This window comes from Helianthus annuus, chromosome 16 (genome assembly GCF_002127325.2).
Source record: "Helianthus annuus cultivar XRQ/B chromosome 16, HanXRQr2.0-SUNRISE, whole genome shotgun sequence".
NCBI lineage: Eukaryota > Viridiplantae > Streptophyta > Magnoliopsida > Asterales > Asteraceae > Helianthus > Helianthus annuus.
Genome location: NC_035448.2, coordinates 3,706,040 through 3,728,966, shown reverse-complemented (window position 1 = coordinate 3,728,966; position 22,927 = coordinate 3,706,040). Strand labels below are relative to the sequence as shown.

General features: G+C 36.8%; 1 protein-coding gene and 1 long non-coding RNA gene across 2 annotated transcripts; one reads left to right on the top strand and one right to left on the bottom strand.

The window, feature by feature from the left end:
* Positions 1-2,695: 2,695 nt before the first annotated feature.
* On the bottom strand, positions 2,696-4,045 carry LOC110918825 (mitogen-activated protein kinase kinase kinase 17). The gene has a single exon (XM_022163106.2). The coding sequence runs from the start codon at positions 3,851-3,853 to the stop codon at positions 2,696-2,698; it is 1,158 nt and encodes a 385-aa protein (XP_022018798.2). The 5' UTR covers positions 3,854-4,045.
* Positions 4,046-20,382: 16,337 nt separating this feature from the next.
* LOC118488421 lies at positions 20,383-22,927 on the top strand. Its single transcript, XR_004884656.1, has 2 exons — positions 20,383-20,648; positions 22,717-22,927. It is a non-coding gene; the product is annotated as an uncharacterized LOC118488421 (long non-coding RNA).

The window sequence follows — 22,927 nt, the reverse complement described above, 5'->3', positions numbered from 1 at the left end:
GATATTCCTACATGTGGTTGTAGGTCGGTTCGCGTTAATTTGATTCGGGAGTAGTTTGAGGGGGAGGATCTACAGTGTTCGATGTTGGATTCTTCGGGTTTCTCAAAGCGGCCTTAAGTGATCATCAGCAAGTCTTTGATTAGAAGGGTTGAAGATCGCTGTGCTCTACCTAAAAGATCAAGTCTCAGCCAAAGTTGAAAGCTGACATGATATCTTCAGTTAAAGGGGAGTCTCTAAGTGCAGTATCCGGTGATTGAAGATTATCGATGCCACACAGAACTGATGCAACAGTTAAGGGGGAGACTGTAACTGCAGTTCCTTCCGGGTAACTGTCGCTTATCAGTTCTGGTCAACCAAAGCAGAAGTCCAAGTTAAAGTCAACCATAACGAAGAATTCAAGACCACATGAAGACCTGCATTGATCAAGGGGGAGTTTGTTAATGCACTTTTGGTGATAAGTGCAAGGCTTCCAACATTTAGGGTCTTTATTGAACAAGTGTCCAAACTTAGTCCCAAGAAGTTCCTAGGGACAATTTGTCCCATTCCTAGGGAGAAGTTTTGTCTGAGTTTTGGTGTAGAATTGGTTTGTCCGAGGTTTAGTCCCTAGCCTATATATATGTGTGTATTGTGTAGATTAGGGCAACGATTTAGAGAAAGCTTTGTGCAACTCTTGAAGCTTTGTGCACCTCTCCCACTCGTTCATTCTTCTGTGTGAATTCTAGAGAGAGAGAGAGACTATGTGTTAGTGAGAGAAAGCTAGGGTTTAGATCTTTGTGATCTAAACCAGCTTGTAGATGATGTATACTCCTTTGGTTTGTGTAATCTGTGATGTCTGATTCATAATAAAGAGTTCATCTTCTACATATTTCTATCTTGTTCTTCATATTTTGTTCTTCATGTCTTGAATCAAGTGCAATGTTTGATGTTCGTCATCGATCCGGTGCTTTCACACTTTTATTAAAAAAACAAATAAATAAATAAACACCTTACACGAGGACTAATTCAAAAACAAAAAAAATATAGCAATCCATTTATATAAGTTAAAATCCATTACCTGGGATATCCACATGTTGAGTACCCCAAAAACTGAAGTAATCAGCATCTCACATAAGCCCTAATTCGAAAGCCAAGAACCCAAAAACTTAAATGGATGAAAAAGTACAACAATCCTTTCATATGAGTTTGATTGAACATAGTTAGAATCTATTACCTGTGAAACTAACCTATTAAATCCACGCACATTGATCAATATTTTGAACAAATAGAAAGACCAAGAAGGATGTGGTGAATACCCAGATGATGCATCGCTTATCAAATTTCAAAATAAAAGCTGAAATTGACATGTTGGTTACCTTAATCGCTAGGGCTTATGTTGAGAAACTCTAATAGATTCTTTAATGCAATAGTGTGATGAAATCGGTTGTGATACGTCAGAAGTGATGTCGAACACTTGATAATCTTGAAGGGTGAAGAGGAAATGTCGTGGGAGAAGCAACAACGACTGCTAGGTTTTTGGGAGAGGAGCGGGAATTCAAATTGGTGATATGAGATCCGCATATGGTGCATGAATGACTCTACTACCTAATTACCGATAATTTTGTGAAAGATAAAAAAGGAAATTAAAGTCTAACTAAAATAAAATAAATGGACCAAAATGTAATTAGTGTTATCTACATCACATAAGATTGTACGTTATGCTTTAAAATAAAAATAACAAAATTTATTTTTTAGATATCTTAAAATGCCTAGAAATATAATTCCTAAAATTTGCAATCAGAACATGAAAGAATAATATCTAGTAATATAATTCGTAAAAATTTGAAAGATATAGAATTAGTTGTTATTTTTTTCTTTAATCACTTGTACTTGATTTGTACCTTTTAATCCGTGCATCGATATTGAACAAGACAAGTACCGAAACGTCGACAAAAATATGTAGGTCGTCATGCTATCTTTGGATTTTTTTTAAACAATATAGTTTATAAAACATGTCAAGAATATGTAAAAAAAATTATAAGTTTGTTGTGGAAGGGTGAGTTGTAACTAATTATCTATAATTATGTTAAAAACTCAGGGATTTAAGTGTAATAAGTTTAGGAGCTAAAAAATAAATAGCGTTTAAAAGACCAAACTACCCTTATTTTAGGGGTCTTTTTATAAATAAATGGGGGGAAAAGTTCTTATTTTTTGGGTATCTTAAAATGCCCTTGTCTCATGCATTATAATATAGTATAGTATAGATGTATGTATCTTGTAGATTTACACATATGTGCAATATGAAATAAGAAATCGTCAAAATGTAAATACTAGTAAAAGTTCCACCCCAATGACAACAAGAAAATGCATATACTACAAAATTTATAGCAGTATTGGATTCAATTACACATACTAGGCCCTATTTAATAAAATTCAATCTATATATAGATTAAAAAAAAAGGAACCAAACGCAACTATGCATTTAGTGTTTTTTTTAAGTTAACGCAATTTGTTAGAGAAAAATAAAATTATCAAAACGTTAAAGGTGTATCATATATATATATATATATATACTATAAGAGTTAAAATTAAAAACTATAATTCCATCATCAATTAGTCTTGCTATAATCTCCTTTTTTATCAACAACCAACAACAGCCAAATTCATTCAACACCCAAAAATCAAAGCGAAGCAAGTAGCTACAATCTCTTGGAAATGGTTATAATCTTACTGGAAATCTCCGCACTTCATGAAATCTAGCATTCATATCTTCATCTTCTGAACAAGAAGACAACCAAAACTCATCATCATCAGAGAACAATGATGATGAGGTGATGGTGTTTATGTCAAAAACCTCGTGTGATTCTTCGACCTCATCGATATCATCATCATCAGGCAATCCTTTTAAGAAAGGATGCTTTAACAACATGTTAGCAGATAATCTACACATAACCTTTCTACACAAACATTTCTCCAAGAAACTCCTCCCTTCGGCAGACAAACGGCTAGAAACAGAAAACAAGTCACGTCCATCACCAATCCGACTTATCATCTCATTAACACCCAAATGCTGATATGAACACCAAAGCGGTTTTCCAGTCAACATCTCATAAACAATACACCCGACCGCCCAAACATCAGCAGGCTTTTCTTGAACACCATTAACCACAACTTCAGGTGATAGATACATAGGTGTACCCCTCCAACAAGGCCCATAATTATTCAATTTATTTTTCTTAACGTGCTTCATCCTCTTTGCCGATCCCAAATCGCCAATTTTAGCAACAAAACCACCAGTTTTACCTTCATTGGCTACTAGCAATACATTTTGGGGCTTCAAATCACAATGAACATACCCTCTTTTATGAATGTGACTCAACCCGCGAAGAATGGATCGCGCATGTCGCCTCACATCCAATTCTGGCAATCCGTTTCCATTTGAGCTCTTGATTGCATCGGCTAAGGTTCCACCAGAACCATACTCCAACAACATGTTATACACCATCCGACCGCTCTCCCCGCTGGTGATTTCTTCCCCAAAACACTTGATCACGTACGGACAACCGCTAATATTATCCATAACCTCTTTCTCCTTCTGAATTGAACCCGAAGCAGAAACCTCAGCAGATTTCACGGCCATAACCGGTGGATAGAAGCTGTATCTGGATTTATAGTTGTTCAAATTTGCAATGAAAACACAACCGAAACTGCCTTTTCCGATCATTACACCTCTGACCCATGCAGCACCATCTCCATACATCTTTTGTGCATGCTTCGTCCAATCTTCTTGCTTACTTCTTTTTCCTTCATGATCCTTGTCTCCACCAAACAAGCGTCTTTTCATCGTCGTCTTCGACTCCTGTAAGTTCATTTTCATGCAAACTGATGCGTAAAACGTAAGGTTTTTGTGAAACAAATTATGCAAATTATACGTTGTGGGTATTGGTGTTACAATTGTGTGTGTGTATGTAAAAGCGATGAAATTAGAAGTCTAGAAGGATGATCAGTGGTGAGCTTAATTAGGGTTAGGGTTTAGTAGAAGAAAGCGTATGGAATGGATATTGGTTTGTTAATGGTCGAAGTGCGGATGAAAGCTTATAAATGAAGGTATATATCGCACAGAATAACGGTTTTTTAACCTGCCTTCACGGTCAAGTTTTATCCTATTCTTAGGAAAATGTTTTCTTTAGAAAATAATAAAAAGAACATCATATATAGTTTAATTAAAAATTAATAATTAACACTACATTAGTATACAAGCCAAGGTAGCATAGTGTAATTCACTTGAACATGAGTTTTTAAGATAACTCTATTAATCTCATTTAAGGTATGTTTTATTATAAAACTGTTACGAGTGATTATTGCTATCTTTGTTTTAATATAAAGTTTCGTTATAACCGCGTTGTATGTGATAATATACAACTCATCCAAATATAGTCAGAACAACTAATCAAAACCCTTTTAGGTTTTTGTTTCTTTTTTGTTTGATGTTTTTCATTTTTAAATTTACTAAATAGATAGTTTTTAAACTATTTTATTTATATAATAAGGGAATAGTTTTAATAATAACTAAAAAGTGTTAAAGTTTTTGTTGTGGTTTAACTCTGAAAATTATTAATCTTTTTTATATAGAAAATGTGAGTAAATGGTTTGCTTGTGAGTTGGCCTCGCTTCACAAAGCCATCACACCCGCTAACTCTTTGGTGCTCATCCTCTTTGACCCCTTCTTTAACAAGCCTACGCATTGTTTAGCGTTCTTTTAAGGTGACTTGGTAGTGGGTGCCAAGTCACTATACATGGTCTAACAGAAAAGCGTAATAACCACAAATATCTCAAGATACAATTACGATTTTGGAAACTGTAGGACCGTGTTTCGGGACCGAAACCGTGATTATCATGTGATTAGTTCATAGACGGGAAGATTAGAAACGGATGAAAAACTTACTTGTATAGGTTAAGTAGCATAACAATACAAGCCGGCCCGATTAACAAGCTAACCGATCCTTACCAAAGGAGTACACATCCGGGGAGAGACCAAGTGGTGATCTCTCCCTCTGAGGTCTAACACTTCCTAAAGCTTCAAGTGTTGGAAATGACTTGGGGTTGCTATTTATAGGCACACCCCCTTGTCTTTCAAACACACACGGTCTAACGAATAACCTCTCTTTTGACCATTTCAAACGAGCGAGTCTATACACGTTCGTTAGACCGTTTCACTAACTATTACAAAATCAACATAAAATAAATCTAATCTATTCGAACAGCATCGAACACAAAATCTGCATTAACAGTAACTTACTCATAACAAGATCTCTATTGATCACTCGGATTTAAAAGAACACAAAAAAGTTTAGTAAAAATTATGTCTTTTGTTTAACATAATCCATAAGTATAAAACCACCAAGTTAAACGGTTAATTTTCGTTCCCGATATAGAGTTAAGATGCAAACAAAACAAGACCTTGCTAGGAGATCATTATTGTCAAACAGTTAAATTAGTTTAATATATGAAGGTATGCATCTATGTATACGTAGATATATGTGCACCATGAAATAAGAAATGGTTAAAATGTAAATACAATTAGTAAGTTCCACCCCAATGCCACCAGGAAAATGTATATACTACGAAATTTATAGCAGTGTTGGATTTAATTACAAATACTAGGCGCCTGTTTAACCAAATGATAAAACACAAAAAAATATAGTTGTGATATGCCTAAAAAGGATACTGACACGTATTTTAAATCAATGGAAAACCATAAAAAAAAACTAACAGTGACATTGGTCCCGATGGTATTGACACCGATACTGATGTTGTTCGATTTATTACGACACCGGTACCCAGCATAGTTTACAGTTTACGATAAATATTTTATTTTGAATAATGTTTCGTTCACAACAAAATTTAAATCAAAATGTAGATAGAAAAGGAACCAAACACAACTACTGTTTAGTGATTTTTTAAGTTGACAAACACAATTTATTTGAGAAAAATAAAATTATCAAAAGGTTAAATGAGTTAAAGGTGTATGATATATACAGTATAAGGTTGAAACTAAAATTAAAAAAAAGTATTAAAATTTCTTTTTTTAAATTATTTTGTAATGTATATATAACTAGACTTTTGACCCGTGCCGCGCGTTGCGGCGGCAACAACGTGTTTACGACTACGTTACACGTGTTACGATGATGACATTAACATTTAATGCCCGTGCTGACTTATTACACACGTTATATCCAAGACATTAGTACAATAATTATTAAAAACTCTATTTTAGCGAATCTTATAAAATAAACTAAATCTTCCATTTCCGATAACTTACAAATTAGAAATATTGTATGTAAAATGTACAAATATATTTTTTATTTCACTTTATTTTTATCAAAAGAAAAACTACAAAGTGAAAATGATGATAGAGGCTTTTAAAACAATCCTTTTATTAATTATTTTGAGAAAACTAATGAATTACTTCTGAATTTTGAGAATTTATATTTTTTATCAGGATTTTAATAAATATTATTAGGTTAATACAACTGGATTTTTAAAACCATCAAACAAAATTGCCACCATTCACTCTCTCCCTCCCTCTATTATTTCCTTTCTCCCCACACTGCCACCGTCGTAGCCACACCACCTCCACACTCCAAGTCCGCCGCAGCCACTACCACAATCTCTCACCAAGTTCCAATATTTTTTTTCTCCAATTCTCTAGCTTCCATTTCTCTTTGAAAACCCTATTTTTCTCTCTAAAAAATCCAAACTTTTAGCACATCAACCCACTGAAAGAACAAATCTGAAAAAATGGATAGTGGAGGTGGTAGTGGTTGTAGTACCTGGCGATGGCGTGGTTGTGGTTGCGGTTGCGGTTGTGGCTGCGGTGGTGAAACCGCCTCTTAGCGGCGGTGGTGGCGGTAGAACCCATTGGGGGATGTTGTAGTGGGTGGAGAAAACGCCCTCCGAACAAATGTACCTTTAAGGGCCAGGTAAAATCATGCAGTGAAAGTTAAAAAAAATATGAAGCGTTGTGTTATCTGTCCAACTTAATACGGAGCCGGAGGTCGACGGTGGTTCACCGCTAAGGTGGACAAGGAGGAGGTCTGTAAAAACTGTTTGGGTGGACCTGGAAATTTGTACCGTGTTTGTCTAAATGTAGGCTGAAATGAAGCTCTAAACAAAGGGTAAAGTTGTAATTTGTGTCGGTGGCACTGTAGCCACTGACCTTTATTTTTAAGATAATATAAATAGGGTTATTGGATTTTACCACCCCTACATATTGGCTATTGGCCGCGATCACCCTCAACTATTTACTTTGACACCCGTCAACCCCAACTTAACACTAAGTATGTTCTGTAACCACGTTGTTAACTCACCACTAACTTTTGATCTTGGTACTATACTTTTCGGGGTGTCAGAGTGATCTTAGAAAGGTTTTAGGGATCTTACGACACCCCAAAAGTATAGTAACAAGATCAAAAGTTAGTGATTAGTTAACGGCGTGGTGACAGAACACGCTAAGAGTTAAGTTGGGGGTGACAGGTGCCAAAGTGATAGTTGAGGATGGCAGCGGCCAATAGCCTACCTGTCACACCCCTAATTTCCACGTGTCACCGGTGGGCCCGGTGGGGGATTATCGTGACGTAGTTGATATCGTCATAGTCAAACAACACAAATTATAATGCACAGCGGAAGCAAAGATAGAATTATTTCAACTTAAAATTTATTGTAATATCCAAGTATCACAAAATGTCGAAATAAAATCCACAGGCAGAATGAAACAAAAAGGAAACTTCATTTCAACAGACTTCATGCATCCTAAGCTTGCGAGACTTCTATGGATGCTTAAGGAGTGACCAGCCTATTTCGCGTAGTACCTGCACTTAGTCTTTTTGGAAAATACGTCAGTTTACACTGGTAAATACAATTCAACTGACTCACTTTGAAAAACGTTTAAAATTGATTTAAATGCACGTGGCATAAAACTTTTTATAACTTGGGATAATTATTTGCTTAATAATCTTGTAAAAGAATTACATGTTTGTTCTGCGTTCAGTAGCCCGGGTCGCGTCGGGTTAAAGCTCAATAGACACACCACTTAATATAAATCGCCGCGAGACTCCTCCCGTGCCGACGATTATATGCAATAAAATACACTACGGGTGTACGCCTACACCCGTGTGCTAAGGTCGTGGCCATTCATGGAATGATGCCAAGGATATCCGGGACATGGTCATTAAACCCCCAAAGGCGTTAAACAAACAAAACAGCATTTTCAAACGAGTTAATTTGACAGCACTTAACCATCAATTGGTTAAGGTCAATTCCCCGACCAAGCGGTATTTTATATACCGTACCCCAAGCCCGTATAGGGAAAATAAGTTAAATGTATTTACCTGAGCAAGTATAAACCAAATATAACGAGTGCAAGTAGCTTTTACTGGGCTCCTAGATCTGGAAATTAAGGTTTTAATAACCTATTAGAATCCTAACGGATCTTAAGCTTAGACCGGTTAGTTTTATATAAAGATTACGGTTTTAAACGCACAATAAGGCGAAGACCGTTTAAGAACGTGGTTTTGACCCAACAAGCTTGCACACTTGTTTTATATGGGTAATATAATCACATTCTGAATTTTGAGACCAAAAAGATATGGTTTGACCCGTTTCGGCTATAAGGGTCAAATTAACCACATAAGCCGATCCGAACGCGTATAATGCGTAAGGAGTAACCATATGAGTTAAATACAAGTTTCTGAAGTTATTATGCTTAAAATATGTTGTGATATCAGAATGATAACTTCCATTATGCCCCAAATGATTTTTAAACCAAACTATGCCTCATAAGGGCGTTTTGGTCATTTTCTAAGGTGTAAAAGAGTTAAATTAATGACCTGAGTTACAGGTCTGATTTCATTAGTAAATATACTTAATTTACTAAGTTATAACAGTAGGGTATCAAAATTATGTGAAATTTATTATCTTTAACCTTACTATGCACCGTAGGGGCATTTTGGTAATTTCACAAGTGCCAAAAAGGTCAATTCTGGAATTCTGAGTTCAAAACATTTTCCTACTGTTTAAAATATAAAAACTTGCTAATCACATCAGTAGGTTCAATCCCTTAGGCTTAATAAGGTTCTAATGCACACTTATGTGTTAAAAAAATGCCTAAAAAAGCGATTTGGAGCCATTTCCGGGTTTTCTGTAAAAAGCTGATATTTTTAATATTCTAGAAGGCTCAAAATAATTTATTTATCATAACAAATCAGTAGAAATTGGTTTGAGGTCAAAAGGTTTTGTAAAACTCATTTTATGGCTAAAAAGGGCAAAACCGGCATAAACCGAATAAACCTTAGAACACTAAGTTATGCTCAGCCTAAAAATCAATAAAAATCTTCAAAATTCCCAAAATATTATTTTATAACAGTGGGTAAAAAGTTTAGTATAAAATTTGGGTTTTAATAGGCTATACGTAATTTACGCCATTTAATTAGTAAAGAAGCTCTTAATTACGCTATTGAGCATAACTCTTAATCTAGACCTCAAACTGACTTCAAATTTTGGGTGCAAGTTTATAAATTAGCAACTAAGGTGCCTACCCTTTTACATTTTCAAAAATCACGTTTTAGGGTCAAATGGGCATAATGGTCAACATATAAGCAATTAACGGAAACATGCATGTGAATAGGATATCTATTGAACCGGGTTGTATAAACTCAGAGAGTTATACTAATATGAAAATAGGTTCAAAAGAAGCTCTAAGGCAATCCTAATCTTGGCTTAAACGGGTCAGAACTGAAAGTCAAAGCAGAAGTCAAACTTTGCGACTTTCGGTTCCAAGCCGAGCCTAAACTGAAAATTGTCGAGTTGAACATGTTGGAACATGTTCTTACATTAATTACCAAGTTATTTTAATGATCAAACAGATTGCATGTAACCTACATTGCTAATTTTAAGTTAATTTGAAGTTAAGCGTTCTGTTGACTTTTTTATAGTTAGCTTTGACTCGACAATTTGCATGCTTAAAGTGGGAATCTGGAAATACCCTTTTAAGGGTTTGTTACCCACATAATTACCTACTTAAAGGTATCTTTAATTCGTGATTTGACAGAGCACATTATAAGTAATCACGAAGTCAAACCTTAATTACGATGGTTTGACTTTTAGCTAATTAACTAAGCTAAAAGTAATTAGAGGGGTTTAAGGACACTTACAAGAGTCCTAAGAAGAATTATGGAGCCTAAGAAAACTTGGTGATGTCCAGAGAAGCTCCAAGAGATCTTGAACAAGAGTGCCAAGTGAGCAAGTGAAAAATGGTTACAATACAAGCTCCTCTTATAGTAAGCCAAGTGCCTTAGGATCTTGCCAAGTAACTCTAGGATAGTTAGGAGATGATCCCAGGTGACCCTATAAGACTAAATACTGCCTAGCAAGCCCCTGGTTTCAAATATTTACGTTTTAAGTCGGTTAACAGGTTGAACAGGCAGCTGTCCAAAATCTGCTGCCAGCGACCACCTTACGGACCGTAAGCACATGGCCTTGCGGTCCGTATGTGTTTCTTACGGACCGTAAGCTTAAATCCTTACGGTCCGTATCCGACCTTGCTGTAAGCTCCCAGGTATCCTCCTTACGGACCGTAAGCCTAAGGCTTTGCGGTCCGTAACCGATGGCCAGAGGACAAAATTTTGTGAGCTTTTAAGTCTTAACCAATCAATCAAACTAACTCCGAAATCAGTCCCTCGTTTTCAGATGTGGGACCATCTTGATCAGCTATTGCATGCCTAGCATGCTCTTACATGTTTCCCATTCAATTTCAACTCTCGAGGGTCTTGCAAAGTGACGGAGATTACCAAGAATGAGTCTTGGATTCTCATAATAGTTGGCCAAGGAAAATAATTATATTGATTCCTTTTTACAAGGATTTTATTTAACATTTTCAGTAGTAACAACCTATAATTCCAAAGTCCTTAATAAAGATGCAACTTTATTTATTTGAGAGCAGCCGGTTATCATATAAGATGATTTTCAAAAGATTTAAGGATCTTGGGATTTATAAAAATTCGGGTCGCTCAGAGGTGTTTTAATAACATGCCGTCCTCGGGTCGTTCAGAGGTATTTTAAATAACATGACGCCCTAAAAATCCTACCAAACATCTTTTATTTAATCCGGCTTTTCTGACACGTCTGTCTCTCGTGACACGTGTCTTTATTTCAATGGACAGGAATTTCCGAGGTGTTACATCCTCACCCCCTTAAAAGAAATCTCGACCTCGAGATTTACTGAAACAGTTGAGGGTATTTCTCTTGCATTTTGGACTCTAACTCCCATGTATATTCAGGACCTCTACGAGCATCCCATTTTACCTTGACAATAGGCACAAGCTTTCTCCGAAGCTTCTTTACCTGTCGATCCTCAATTGACACAGGTTTTTCCACAAATTTTAAGCTCTCGTCTATATGCACATCCGTGTGTGGTATGACTAGCGACTCGTCAGCTAGACATTTCTTTAGATTGCAGACGTGGAATACATTATGAATACCATCGAGCTCCTCAGGTAAGTTCAACTTATAAGCCACTGATCCTACACATTCGATGATCTCGAAAGGTCCTATATACCTTGGGCTTAACTTACCTTTCTTGCCAAATCGCATCACCCCCTTCCAAGGTGATACTTTGAGCAAAACCTTATCGCCAACCTCAAACTTGAGAGGCTTTCGCCTTTCATCCGCATAGCTCTTCTGCCTATCTCGAGCAGCTTTCAGGCGGTCGCGAATTTGGACAATCTTGTCCGTTGTCTCGAAGACTAAGTCAGGACCTGATAATTGCGTATCTCCCACTTCTGCCCAGCAAATGGGCGTTCTGCACTTTCTACCATATAGTGCCTCGAAAGGCGCAGCCTTAATGCTAGTATGGTAGCTATTATTGTAGGAGAATTCGACTAACGGTAAATGCCTGTCCCAACTTCCTCCTAGATCAATCACACATGCACGCAGCATGTCTTCCGACGTCTGAATGGTACGCTCACTCTGCCCATCCGTCTGGGGGTGGTAAGCCGTACTGAAATTCAATTGAGTGCCCAGAGACTGTTGGAAACTCTTCCAGAAATGAGATGTGTATCTAGTATCCCGATCCGAGATAATAGATACTGGCACACCATGCAAGGCCACAATCTTATCTACGTACAATTGGGCTAGCATGTCAGAGCTGAAGGTCTCTCTAATGGGCAGGAAGTGTGCTGACTTAGTCAGTCTATCAACTATGACCCATATAGTATCATTTCCCTTCGGCGTCTTAGGCAATTTGGTGATGAAGTCCATCGTCACCATTTCCCATTTCCAAGTGGGAATTTCAGGCTGTTGCAGTAAACCTGACGGCTTCTGATGTTCAGCTTTGATCTTAGCACACGTCAAGCATTTAGCTACATAAGCAGCTATAGACTTTTTCAAGCCTATCCACCAATAATTCGGCTTTAAATCCTGGTACATCTTATCAGCTCCAGGGTGGACAGAATACTTGGAACTGTGGGCTTCCTTGACGATAACATCACGAAGTCCTCCATGTACAGGAACCCATATTCGTCCATTTAATCTCAACATTCCATCTTTATCGTAGGACAACTGTTCTTCAGTTACTCCTAATTTCTCCTCGGAATAGTTAGCTTCCAACACAGCTTCCTTTTGTGCAGCTAACAACCTTTCATTCAAGCTGCTTTTAATTTCAATGCTCTTGGCATTGATCCTTATCGGCTTCACTCTTTCCTTCCTGCTTAAAGCATCTGCGACTACATTGGCCTTGCCTGGATGGTACCTTATTTCACAATCATAATCGTTCAAGGTTTCCATCCATCGTGGCTGTCTCATGTTCAAATCCTTCTGATTGAACAGGTGTTGAAGGCTCTTATGGTCGGAATAGATTACACACTTCGTCCCATACAAATAATGCCTCCAAAGCTTAAGTGCAAATACAACGGCGCCCAACTCCAGGTCATGGGTGGTGTAATTCTTTTCGTGCACCTTCAATTGACGTGAAGCGTAGGCTATGACCTTCCCTTTTTGCATTAACACACAACCCATCCCGGTGTGTGACGCATCACAATATACCACAAATTCTTCAATGCCTTCTGGTAGGGTCAGCACTGGTGCGTTACTCAACTTCTGCTTCAAGATATCAAAAGATTCTTGCTGCTTAGGCCCCCAATTAAACTTAAGGTTCTTACGTGTTAACGACGTTAAGGGTGCAGCAATTCTTGAGAAGTTTTCAATAAAACGCCTGTAGTACCCAGCCAAGCCTAGGAAGCTACGAATCTCTGAAGGTGTCTTTGGCTCTTGCCAATTCATAATAGCTTCTATCTTTGCGGGATCCACTTGAATTCCACGTTCGCTCACAACATGACCAAGGAACTGGACTTCGCGAAGCCAAAACTCACACTTTGAAAACTTGGCATAAAGCTTCTCTTGATGAAGCAGCTTAAGAATGCACCGAAGATGCCTCTCATGGTCAGCTAGGTTCTTTGAATAGATAAGGATGTCGTCGATGAAGACGATGACAAATTTATCTAGATAAGGCTTGCATACGCGATTCATGAGATCCATGAATGCGGCAGGCGCGTTAGTGAGCCCAAAAGTGTAACACCCCAAAAACTCGAGTTCGTTAGCTATTAGTATGTTATCACGTTTAAAAGAAAGGAATGGAATAACTAGGTTATTAAACCTAGTTAAAAACTTGGTTAAAACAAATAGGTTATGAAATTGAGTTAAATAATGAGCAAGTAACAAACATGAGGGGTGGTTTTTGAATAAAGGGAAAGTCTAAATATAAAACAAAAATAAAAACCCCCAAACACACACACCTGGGCGTGTGTGTGTTCGATCAGAGAAGAGAAAGAAAGGGGGAAACCCCTCATGAACCCTAATCAACGAAATTGGATGCGAATTGGGCTGAATTCGAACTTGCATGAGTTGAAATAGCGATTATCTAAGCAAGTTCTAGCCAAGGTAAGTCTTAATTTTCAGTTTTGATGAACAACCAAGGAGTGGGTTTTGTTAAATTCGTGGGTTTGATCTAAATCAGGATGAAATCTTGCTATGTTATCATGTTTAAGCTGAATCTTGGTTAAATTTTAGTTATCTAGTGATTTAGAATGAAACCCATGTTTATGAGTATGATAATGATTATGATGAGCATGTGTATATGGATTATTTTGATTATGTTGATGCATGTGTTACGTATTAGGTTTTGATAGTAATATGATGAAGTTGAAAATGTGATCTTGTTTGAATAAAAGGATTCATGAGGTGAATGTGGGGAGAATATGCTTAAATTGCTTGTACAATGTGCTTAAATGTTAGTGCGCACGCCAAGTGTTCGATGAACTTGCTAGATGAAGTTAGAAAGTGAAATTGTATGCAAGTTGTAAGTTTATATGTATAAAAAGCGATTGTGATGAAAGTAGTAGTTTACTAACTTGAAAAATGTGCCTTAGATGGAATTCGTACATGAATTCGGGTTGAAGGTATATGTTGGTCAAATTTATGCATTAGGAGCTTGTACATTGTGTTTGAACGGGTGAGGTTGCTATGTGGTCTACTAGTCCCTTAATTACGGTTAAAAGTGAACATGTACTAAATATACATAGCATATAACCTCACTAACCAAGGATGATGCTAGGATTATGCTAATTTGATTTTTATAAGACATGGTTGTCAAATGTAGCGTTATGAAGATATGAGTATGTGGGCATTAATTATGTGTTATGTGTGATAATGAATTTGGATTTCGAAGATATTAAATATCGTGGTTGACAAATTATGTCGTATGCATGTTAGCGAAAATCGTTGTTGGTAAGAATAGGTAAATATGTGTTAATTTGGATTACCCGATGAATTATGTGTGTTGGAAAGGATATGAAGTTGATTAGATGTTTTAATGTTTGATAGTAATGACTATGGAAAGTTAAGTATGAATTATGCGAATGATATGATTGTTACATGTACAAATGAGTATGCTAATATGAGCGTGGTTTCGATGAAATGAAAGTATAGGAATCACGTCGTGACGGACTCAAGCATGAAAGGATAACGGGTCAAGAAAAGGCGAGGAATCGGATACGAGCACGGACGTATAAGGTAAGTGATTCTGTAATCACTTCTTATGTTCGGTTGGGTGATATGGCGTTTTGATTAATTAAACATGATGGTTGAGGTCAAATATGTGTTGTAGTCTTATGTCGTAAAGGATGGGATTAAGTTGACCAAAATGCCCTTGATGGGTATTTTGGGTAAACGATTTTAATAAGTGGTTTAGAAACAAGTTATACGATTAGTGTAATGTTTTGGACAAGTATGGAAGTGGAAAGTATGGTTTTGCTAGTCTTAGATCAATTAATGCGCAAATACCCATAACGGGTCAAATAATTAGGAAATGACAATAAGTCAATAGAGCGTAAGATAAGAATTTCCTTAATCCGGATGTGGGATTTTAAGTTCATATGATAGAATATGAATTTACAAGCATGTAGGAAGAAACGGGAGGTTAAACGGGTAAACGGTTCAAAAGTTATGCGCGTTTTAGTGCGTACGGACGACGAAACGGAGCTGCAGAAAAATGCAAAATCTAGAGGGCGTCGCCGACGGGCATGGGGGCGTCGCCGACGGGCTCTAGAAAACCAGTTTTTGTGCTGACGGGTTAATTACCTGTCTACGGGTTTTTGGGCTACGGGTAAATGCAAGGCCCGTCGCCGACGGCCCTAGGGGCGTCGGCGACGGCCTTCCCAAGTCCCAAAAGCTGAAATCTTGTTATTTAAGTTAATTTATGTACCGTGGGCTTCGGTTTGATATCCGTGGACTACGGTGGACTTTCCAAACATGATTTTGATGGTTCCTTAGATGTTTATGGGCTATAAAGCTAAGTCTAAGACCCATGTTAGTGATGTATGATTATGTAAGAGGTACGCGTGATCTAGTACGTGTTTGTTAAAGTATGTACGTATGTAGATGTGTATGTATGCATGTATAAAGATATGTACGAGTGTATGCATGTACGTAACGATGTAGGAAGGGTATGTATGTATGTAGAGGTGCATGTAAGTATGCATAAAGATAGGCATAAGCATATGCGTGGATGTAAAGATGTAAGAAAGGTATATACGTATGAATGTCTTTTGCGTTTAAATGTATGTATGTTGGTGTGTAGGTAGGTAGAACGTATGTATGCGTTTAGATGAATATGGGCTCACGAGGGGATCCATACACGAAGGTATGCACGTATGTAGGTTTGTGTGAAGGCATGTAATAAGTATGTATGTATGTATATATGTATGCATGTATGTATGTATGTATGTATGTATGTATGTATGTATGTATGTATGTATGTATGTATGTATGTATGTATGTATGTATGTATGTATGTATGTATGTATGTATGTATGTATGTATGTATGTATGTATGTATGTATGTATGTATGTATGTATGTATGTATGTATGTATGAATGTAGGTATGTATGTATGTAGGTAGGAATGGATGTAATTAGGTATGCACGTACGTAGGTACGTACGTATGTATGCAGGTACGTATGTAGGACAGTTGCTATTTGTGACCGTAAAGGTATGTATCAGTTTGTATGAAAGGTATGTACGCATGCATCTAATGAAATTGAGTACTAACGGTAATAGTTGCGTGCTTGGTGAATGAAGTGTAACGCAGGAATACCAAAGAAGTCTCACTACGGATCATATGATCAGGATGGGAAAGCTGGGATGTAAAGAGTTAACGAAACGAGAAGTAAACGTGAACAAACCTTGTATGTTTATAACGCGTACTAATGATGTGAAATTTTATGTGGTGAGCGCAGGTAGTACCAGTCATGAGGATATCCAAGGATTGGAGATCGAAGATCGAGTCACTAGAGAGATTGTACGGAAACGTTGATGTACATAATGTAGCATAAGCTATGTTTTTAACTAGTAAATAAGAGGATGACGGATTTATGAGAAAGAACTGTGTTAAAGTTAAATCTTAAATAAGTTGAGGTATTTATAGTGAAAGAAATTTTATGGTACGTGTTTCCGTTGCGACTTTTGACAAATACGAATTAGGGCGTAACAAGTTGGTATCAGAGCCCTGGTTTGAGAGAATCAAGTAATAGAAAGTAAATGCTTGAACTCAAACCGGTGTGCTCTCGTAATCAAGAACCCGTACAATCCAAGACTCGATCGAGGCCTAAATGCAAAAGCAAATGTAAGTATGATTAGATTATGTATTTCAAGGAAACTAATAGTATGTTATGTGCAAGGTAAGCTTAAGAGTTTGAAGAGGATGATCCGTGAATGCAGAATAGGATGAACGCTAAGGCGGGCAAAGGTGCAAATAGGCAAATTAACCCCAGGTACACACTACTAACATGTATGAGTACCGATGTCAAAAGAAAAAGGAAGGGGTCTCCTTGGGAGGGTAATTATTAAACGAAAGACAATGATGTGGTCTTGGGAAAGTTTTAGAAATATGCACGAAACTGAAACCCATTTCTCGGGCATAAGGCGATGATTACACGAAGGCACGAAATTAGTGTGTGAATTGCGCACCTGGCCAGTACGCAAGAAGCATATGACGTTCGTGAGACCGTGGCAATTATTGCAGGTATGTCCGGTAGAACTGGGTAGCAGGTGGGCGCTATGTTGTAGCGAATGCGAAAAAGCAAATCCATTGCGGATTTGGTTATGCTAACGAAGGTTATGAAAGGTTATGCGAGTCGACCGGTTCTAGCGAACAAGTCGAATAAGAATAAGCTACCATCCGTTTTTTTAAACGGGTGATTTTGAATGCTCTAATGAATGCTAGAAGCTTAATCCGTTATACGGATTGAAAGAAGAAGTTATGATTAAAAGCGAAAGACCCAGTTATTAGGGTAGTGGAATGTGTATGCTTAACTCTCGTTGAGAGTGTTTATGCCAAACCCAGTTATTTGGGTAGTGGAATGTGTATGCTTAACTCTCGTTGAGAGTGTTTATGCCAAACCCAGTTATTTGGGTAGTGGAATGTGTATGCTTAACTCTCGTTGAGAGTGCTTATGCCAAACCCAGTTATTTGGGTAGTGGAATATATATGCTTAACTCTCGTTGAGAGTGTTTATGCCGAAACCCAATTATTTGGGTAGTCGAATGTGTATGCTTAACTCTCATTGAGAGCGTTTATGCCGAACCCCATTTACTTGGGTAGTTGAATGTGTAAGAAAGAAGAAAGCTCCTATATGAATAGAACTAAAATGAAGTAATTATGATTCGACAACTAAGATGACTAACCTTAAAACCTTGTTGCTGAAGGTAGGTAAAACTTTAAGTTTTTGTTAAACACATGTAAGAAAGAAAAGGTAAGAATGACATGTTTGAAACCGCTAGATGGATTCAAACATAGAAGGAATGAAGGGTATGAATGTTACGTTTAAATCCGTGGGACGGATTTAAAACATAAAAGGATGTAATGAATGCCTTTATAAGTAAGCATTAATATAGGTTTGAATATATAGGGACGATGAACTATTACTAGTCGGTCAAGGAAATGAGAAGGTTACGTGGAAGTATGGCATGGGAAGTATAGATTTGTTAAGAAGAAGTCAAACATGATAGGTGTATGTATAAATGGAAGTGAGAAAGGAAGTATCGTTAAGAAATGCTAACCCTGATGCTCGGCTTGTTGGCCATGTTCATTTGAACAAAATGAAAGATGGCACATGATGAATGAGTAGTATAAAGTAAATCGATTTATTTTGATTAGCAAATATATGAATGTGATATGCTTAAATAGGGAGTTAGAAACAAGCCGCGTACTTAGATTTGTACAATTTATAATTATAAACAATTGGAATAAATTCGATGAAAGAAACGTAGTAATGCTATGTGTTAAGGGCTAGTATTATAAAGTACAAGACACTAATAAGAGCTCTGGAGAAGAGTCGGACATAAGTATAATTATGAAAGTAACTTACTTAATATGAGGGCATATGAACGATGTGTACAATTACGTTCATGCATGAATAAAACCTTTGCCAAGGTCCCGAATGCGCTTAGGTTGTAGTAAGTATAGTGAATGAACAACCTGAAAGGGGTAAGAGTATAATTGGTCTAGTTTGAATGAGAAAGGTTTCGGGGACGAAACCTCATTTAAGGGGGATAGACTTGTAACACCCCAAAAACTCGAGTTCGTTAGCTATTAGTATGTTATCACGTTTAAAAGAAAGGAATGGAATAACTAGGTTATTAAACCTAGTTAAAAACTTGGTTAAAACAAATAGGTTATGAAATTGAGTTAAATAATGAGCAAGTAACAAACATGAGGGGTGGTTTTTGAATAAAGGGAAAGTCTAAATATAAAACAAAAATAAAAACCCCCAAACACACACACCTGAGCGTGTGTGTGTGTTCGATCAGAGAAGAGAAAGAAAGGGGGAAACCCCTCATGAACCCTAATCAACGAAATTGGATGCGAATTGGGCTGAATTCGAACTTACATGAGTCGAAATAGTGATTATCTAAGCAAGTTCTAGCCAAGGTAAGTCTTAATTTTCAGTTTTGATGAACAACCAAGGAGTGGGTTTTGTTAAATTCGTGGGTTTGATCTAAATCAGGATGAAATCTTGCTATGTTATCATGTTTAAGCTGAATCTTGGTTAAATTTTAGTTATCTAGTGATTTAGAATGAAACCCATGTTTATGAGTATGATAATGATTATGATGAGCATGTGTATATGGATTATTTTGATTATGTTGATGCATGTGTTACGTATTAGGTTTTGATAGTAATATGATGAAGTTGAAAATGTGATCTTGTTTGAATAAAAGGATTCATGAGGTGAATGTGGGGAGAATATGCTTAAATTTCTTGTACAATGTGCTTAAATGTTAGTGCGCACGCCAAGTGTTCGATGAAATTGCTAGATGAAGTTAGAAAGTGAAATTGTATGCAAGTTGTAAGTTTATATGTATAAAAAGCGATTGTGATGAAAGTAGTAGTTTACTAACTTGAAAAATGTGCCTTAGATGGAATTCGTACATGAATTCGGGTTGAAGGTATATGTTGGTCAAATTTATGCATTAGGAGCTTGTACATTGTGTTTGAACGGGTGAGGTTGCTATGTGGTCTACTAGTCCCTTAATTACGGTTAAAAGTGAACATGTACTAAATATACATAGCATATAACCTCACTAACCAAGGATGATGCTAGGATTATGCTAATTTGATTTTTATAAGACATGGTTGTCAAATGTAGCGTTATGAAGATATGAGTATGTGGGCATTAATTATGTGTTATGTGTGATAATGAATTTGGATTTCGAAGATATTAAATATCGTGGTTGACAAATTATGTCGTATGCATGTTAGCGAAAATCGTTGTTGGTAAGAATAGGTAAATATGTGTTAATTTGGATTACCCGATGAATTATGTGTGTTGGAAAGGATATGAAGTTGATTAGATGTTTTAATGTTTGATAGTAATGACTATGGAAAGTTAAGTATGAATTATGCGAATGATATGATTGTTACATGTACAAATGAGTATGCTAATATGAGCGTGGTTTCGATGAAATGAAAGTATAGGAATCACGTCGTGACGGACTCAAGCATGAAAGGATAACGGGTCAAGAAAAGGCGAGGAATCGGATACGAGCACGGACGTATAAGGTAAGTGATTCTGTAATCACTTCTTATGTTCGGTTGGGTGATATGGCGTTTTGATTAATTAAACATGATGGTTGAGGTCAAATATGTGTTGTAGTCTTATGTCGTAAAGGATGGGATTAAGTTGACCAAAATGCCCTTGATGGGTATTTTGGGTAAACGATTTTAATAAGTGGTTTAGAAACAAGTTATACGATTAGTGTAATGTTTTGGACAAGTATGGAAGTGGAAAGTATGGTTTTGCTAGTCTTAGATCAATTAATGCGCAAATACCCATAACGGGTCAAATAATTAGGAAATGACAATAAGTCAATAGAGCGTAAGATAAGAATTTCCTTAATCCGGATGTGGGATTTTAAGTTCATATGATAGAATATGAATTTACAAGCATGTAGGAAGAAACGGGAGGTTAAACGGGTAAACGGTTCAAAAGTTATGCGCGTTTTAGTGCGTACGGACGACGAAACGGAGCTGCAGAAAAATGCAAAATCTAGAGGGCGTCGCCGACGGGCTCTAGAAAACCAGTTTTTGTGCTGACGGGTTAATTACCTGTCTACGGGTTTTTGGGCTACGGGTAAATGCAAGGCCCGTCGCCGACGGCCCTAGGGGCGTCGGCGACGGCCTTCCCAAGTCCCAAAAGCTGAAATCTTGTTATTTAAGTTAATTTATGTACCGTGGGCTTCGGTTTGATATCCGTGGACTACGGTGGACTTTCCAAACATGATTTTGATGGTTCCTTAGATGTTTATGGGCTATAAAGCTAAGTCTAAGACCCATGTTAGTGATGTATGATTATGTAAGAGGTACGCGTGATCTAGTACGTGTTTGTTAAAGTATGTACGTATGTAGATGTGTATGTATGCATGTATAAAGATATGTACGAGTGTATGCATGTACGTAACGATGTAGGAAGGGTATGTATGTATGTAGAGGTGCATGTAAGTATGCATAAAGATAGGCATAAGCATATGCGTGGATGTAAAGATGTAAGAAAGGTATATACGTATGAATGTCTTTTGCGTTTAAATGTATGTATGTTGGTGTGTAGGTAGGTAGAACGTATGTATGCGTTTAGATGAATATGGGCTCACGAGGGGATCCATACATGAAGGTATGCACGTATGTAGGTTTGTGTGAAGGCATGTAATAAGTATGTATGTATGTATGTATGTATGTATGCATGTATGTATGTATGTATGTATGTATGTATGTATGTATGTATGTATGTATGTATGTATGTATGTATGTATGTATGTATGTATGTATGTATGTATGTATGTATGTATGTATGTATGTATGTATGTATGTATGTATGTATGTATGTATGTATGTATGTATGTATGTATGTATGTATGTATGTATGTATGTATGTATGTATGTATGTATGTATGTATGTATGTATGTATGTATGTATGTATGTATGTATGTATGTATGTATGTATGTATGTATGTATGTATGTATGTATGTATGTATGTATGTATGTATGTATGTATGTATGTATGTATGTATGTATGTATGTATGTATGTATGTATGTATGTATGTATGTATGTATGTATGTATGTATGTATGTATGTATGTATGTATGTATGTATGTATGTATGTATGTATGTATGTATGTATGTATGTATGTATGTATGTATGTATGTATGTATGTATGTATGTATGTATGTATGTATGTATGTATGTATGTATGTATGTATGTATGAATGTAGGTATGTATGTATGTAGGTAGGAATGGATGTAACTAGGTATGCACGTACGTAGGTACGTACGTATGTATGCAGGTACGTATGTAGGACAGTTGCTATTTGTGACCGTAAAGGTATGTATCAGTTTGTATGAAAGGTATGTACGCATGCATCTAATGAAATTGAGTACTAACGGTAATAGTTGCGTGCTTGGTGAATGAAGTGTAACGCAGGAATACCAAAGAAGTCTCACTACGGATCATATGATCAGGATGGGAAAGCTGGGATGTAAAGAGTTAACGAAACGAGAAGTAAACGTGAACAAACCTTGTATGTTTATAACACGTACTAATGATGTGAAATTTTATGTGGTGAGCGCAGGTAGTACCAGTCATGAGGATATCCAAGGATTGGAGATCGAAGATCGAGTCACTAGAGAGATTGTACGGAAACGTTGATGTACATAATGTAGTAAACATAAGCTATGTTTTTAACTAGTAAATAAGAGGATGACGGATTTATGAGAAAGAACTGTGTTAAAGTTAAATCTTAAATAAGTTGAGGTATTTATAGTGAAAGAAATTTTATGGTA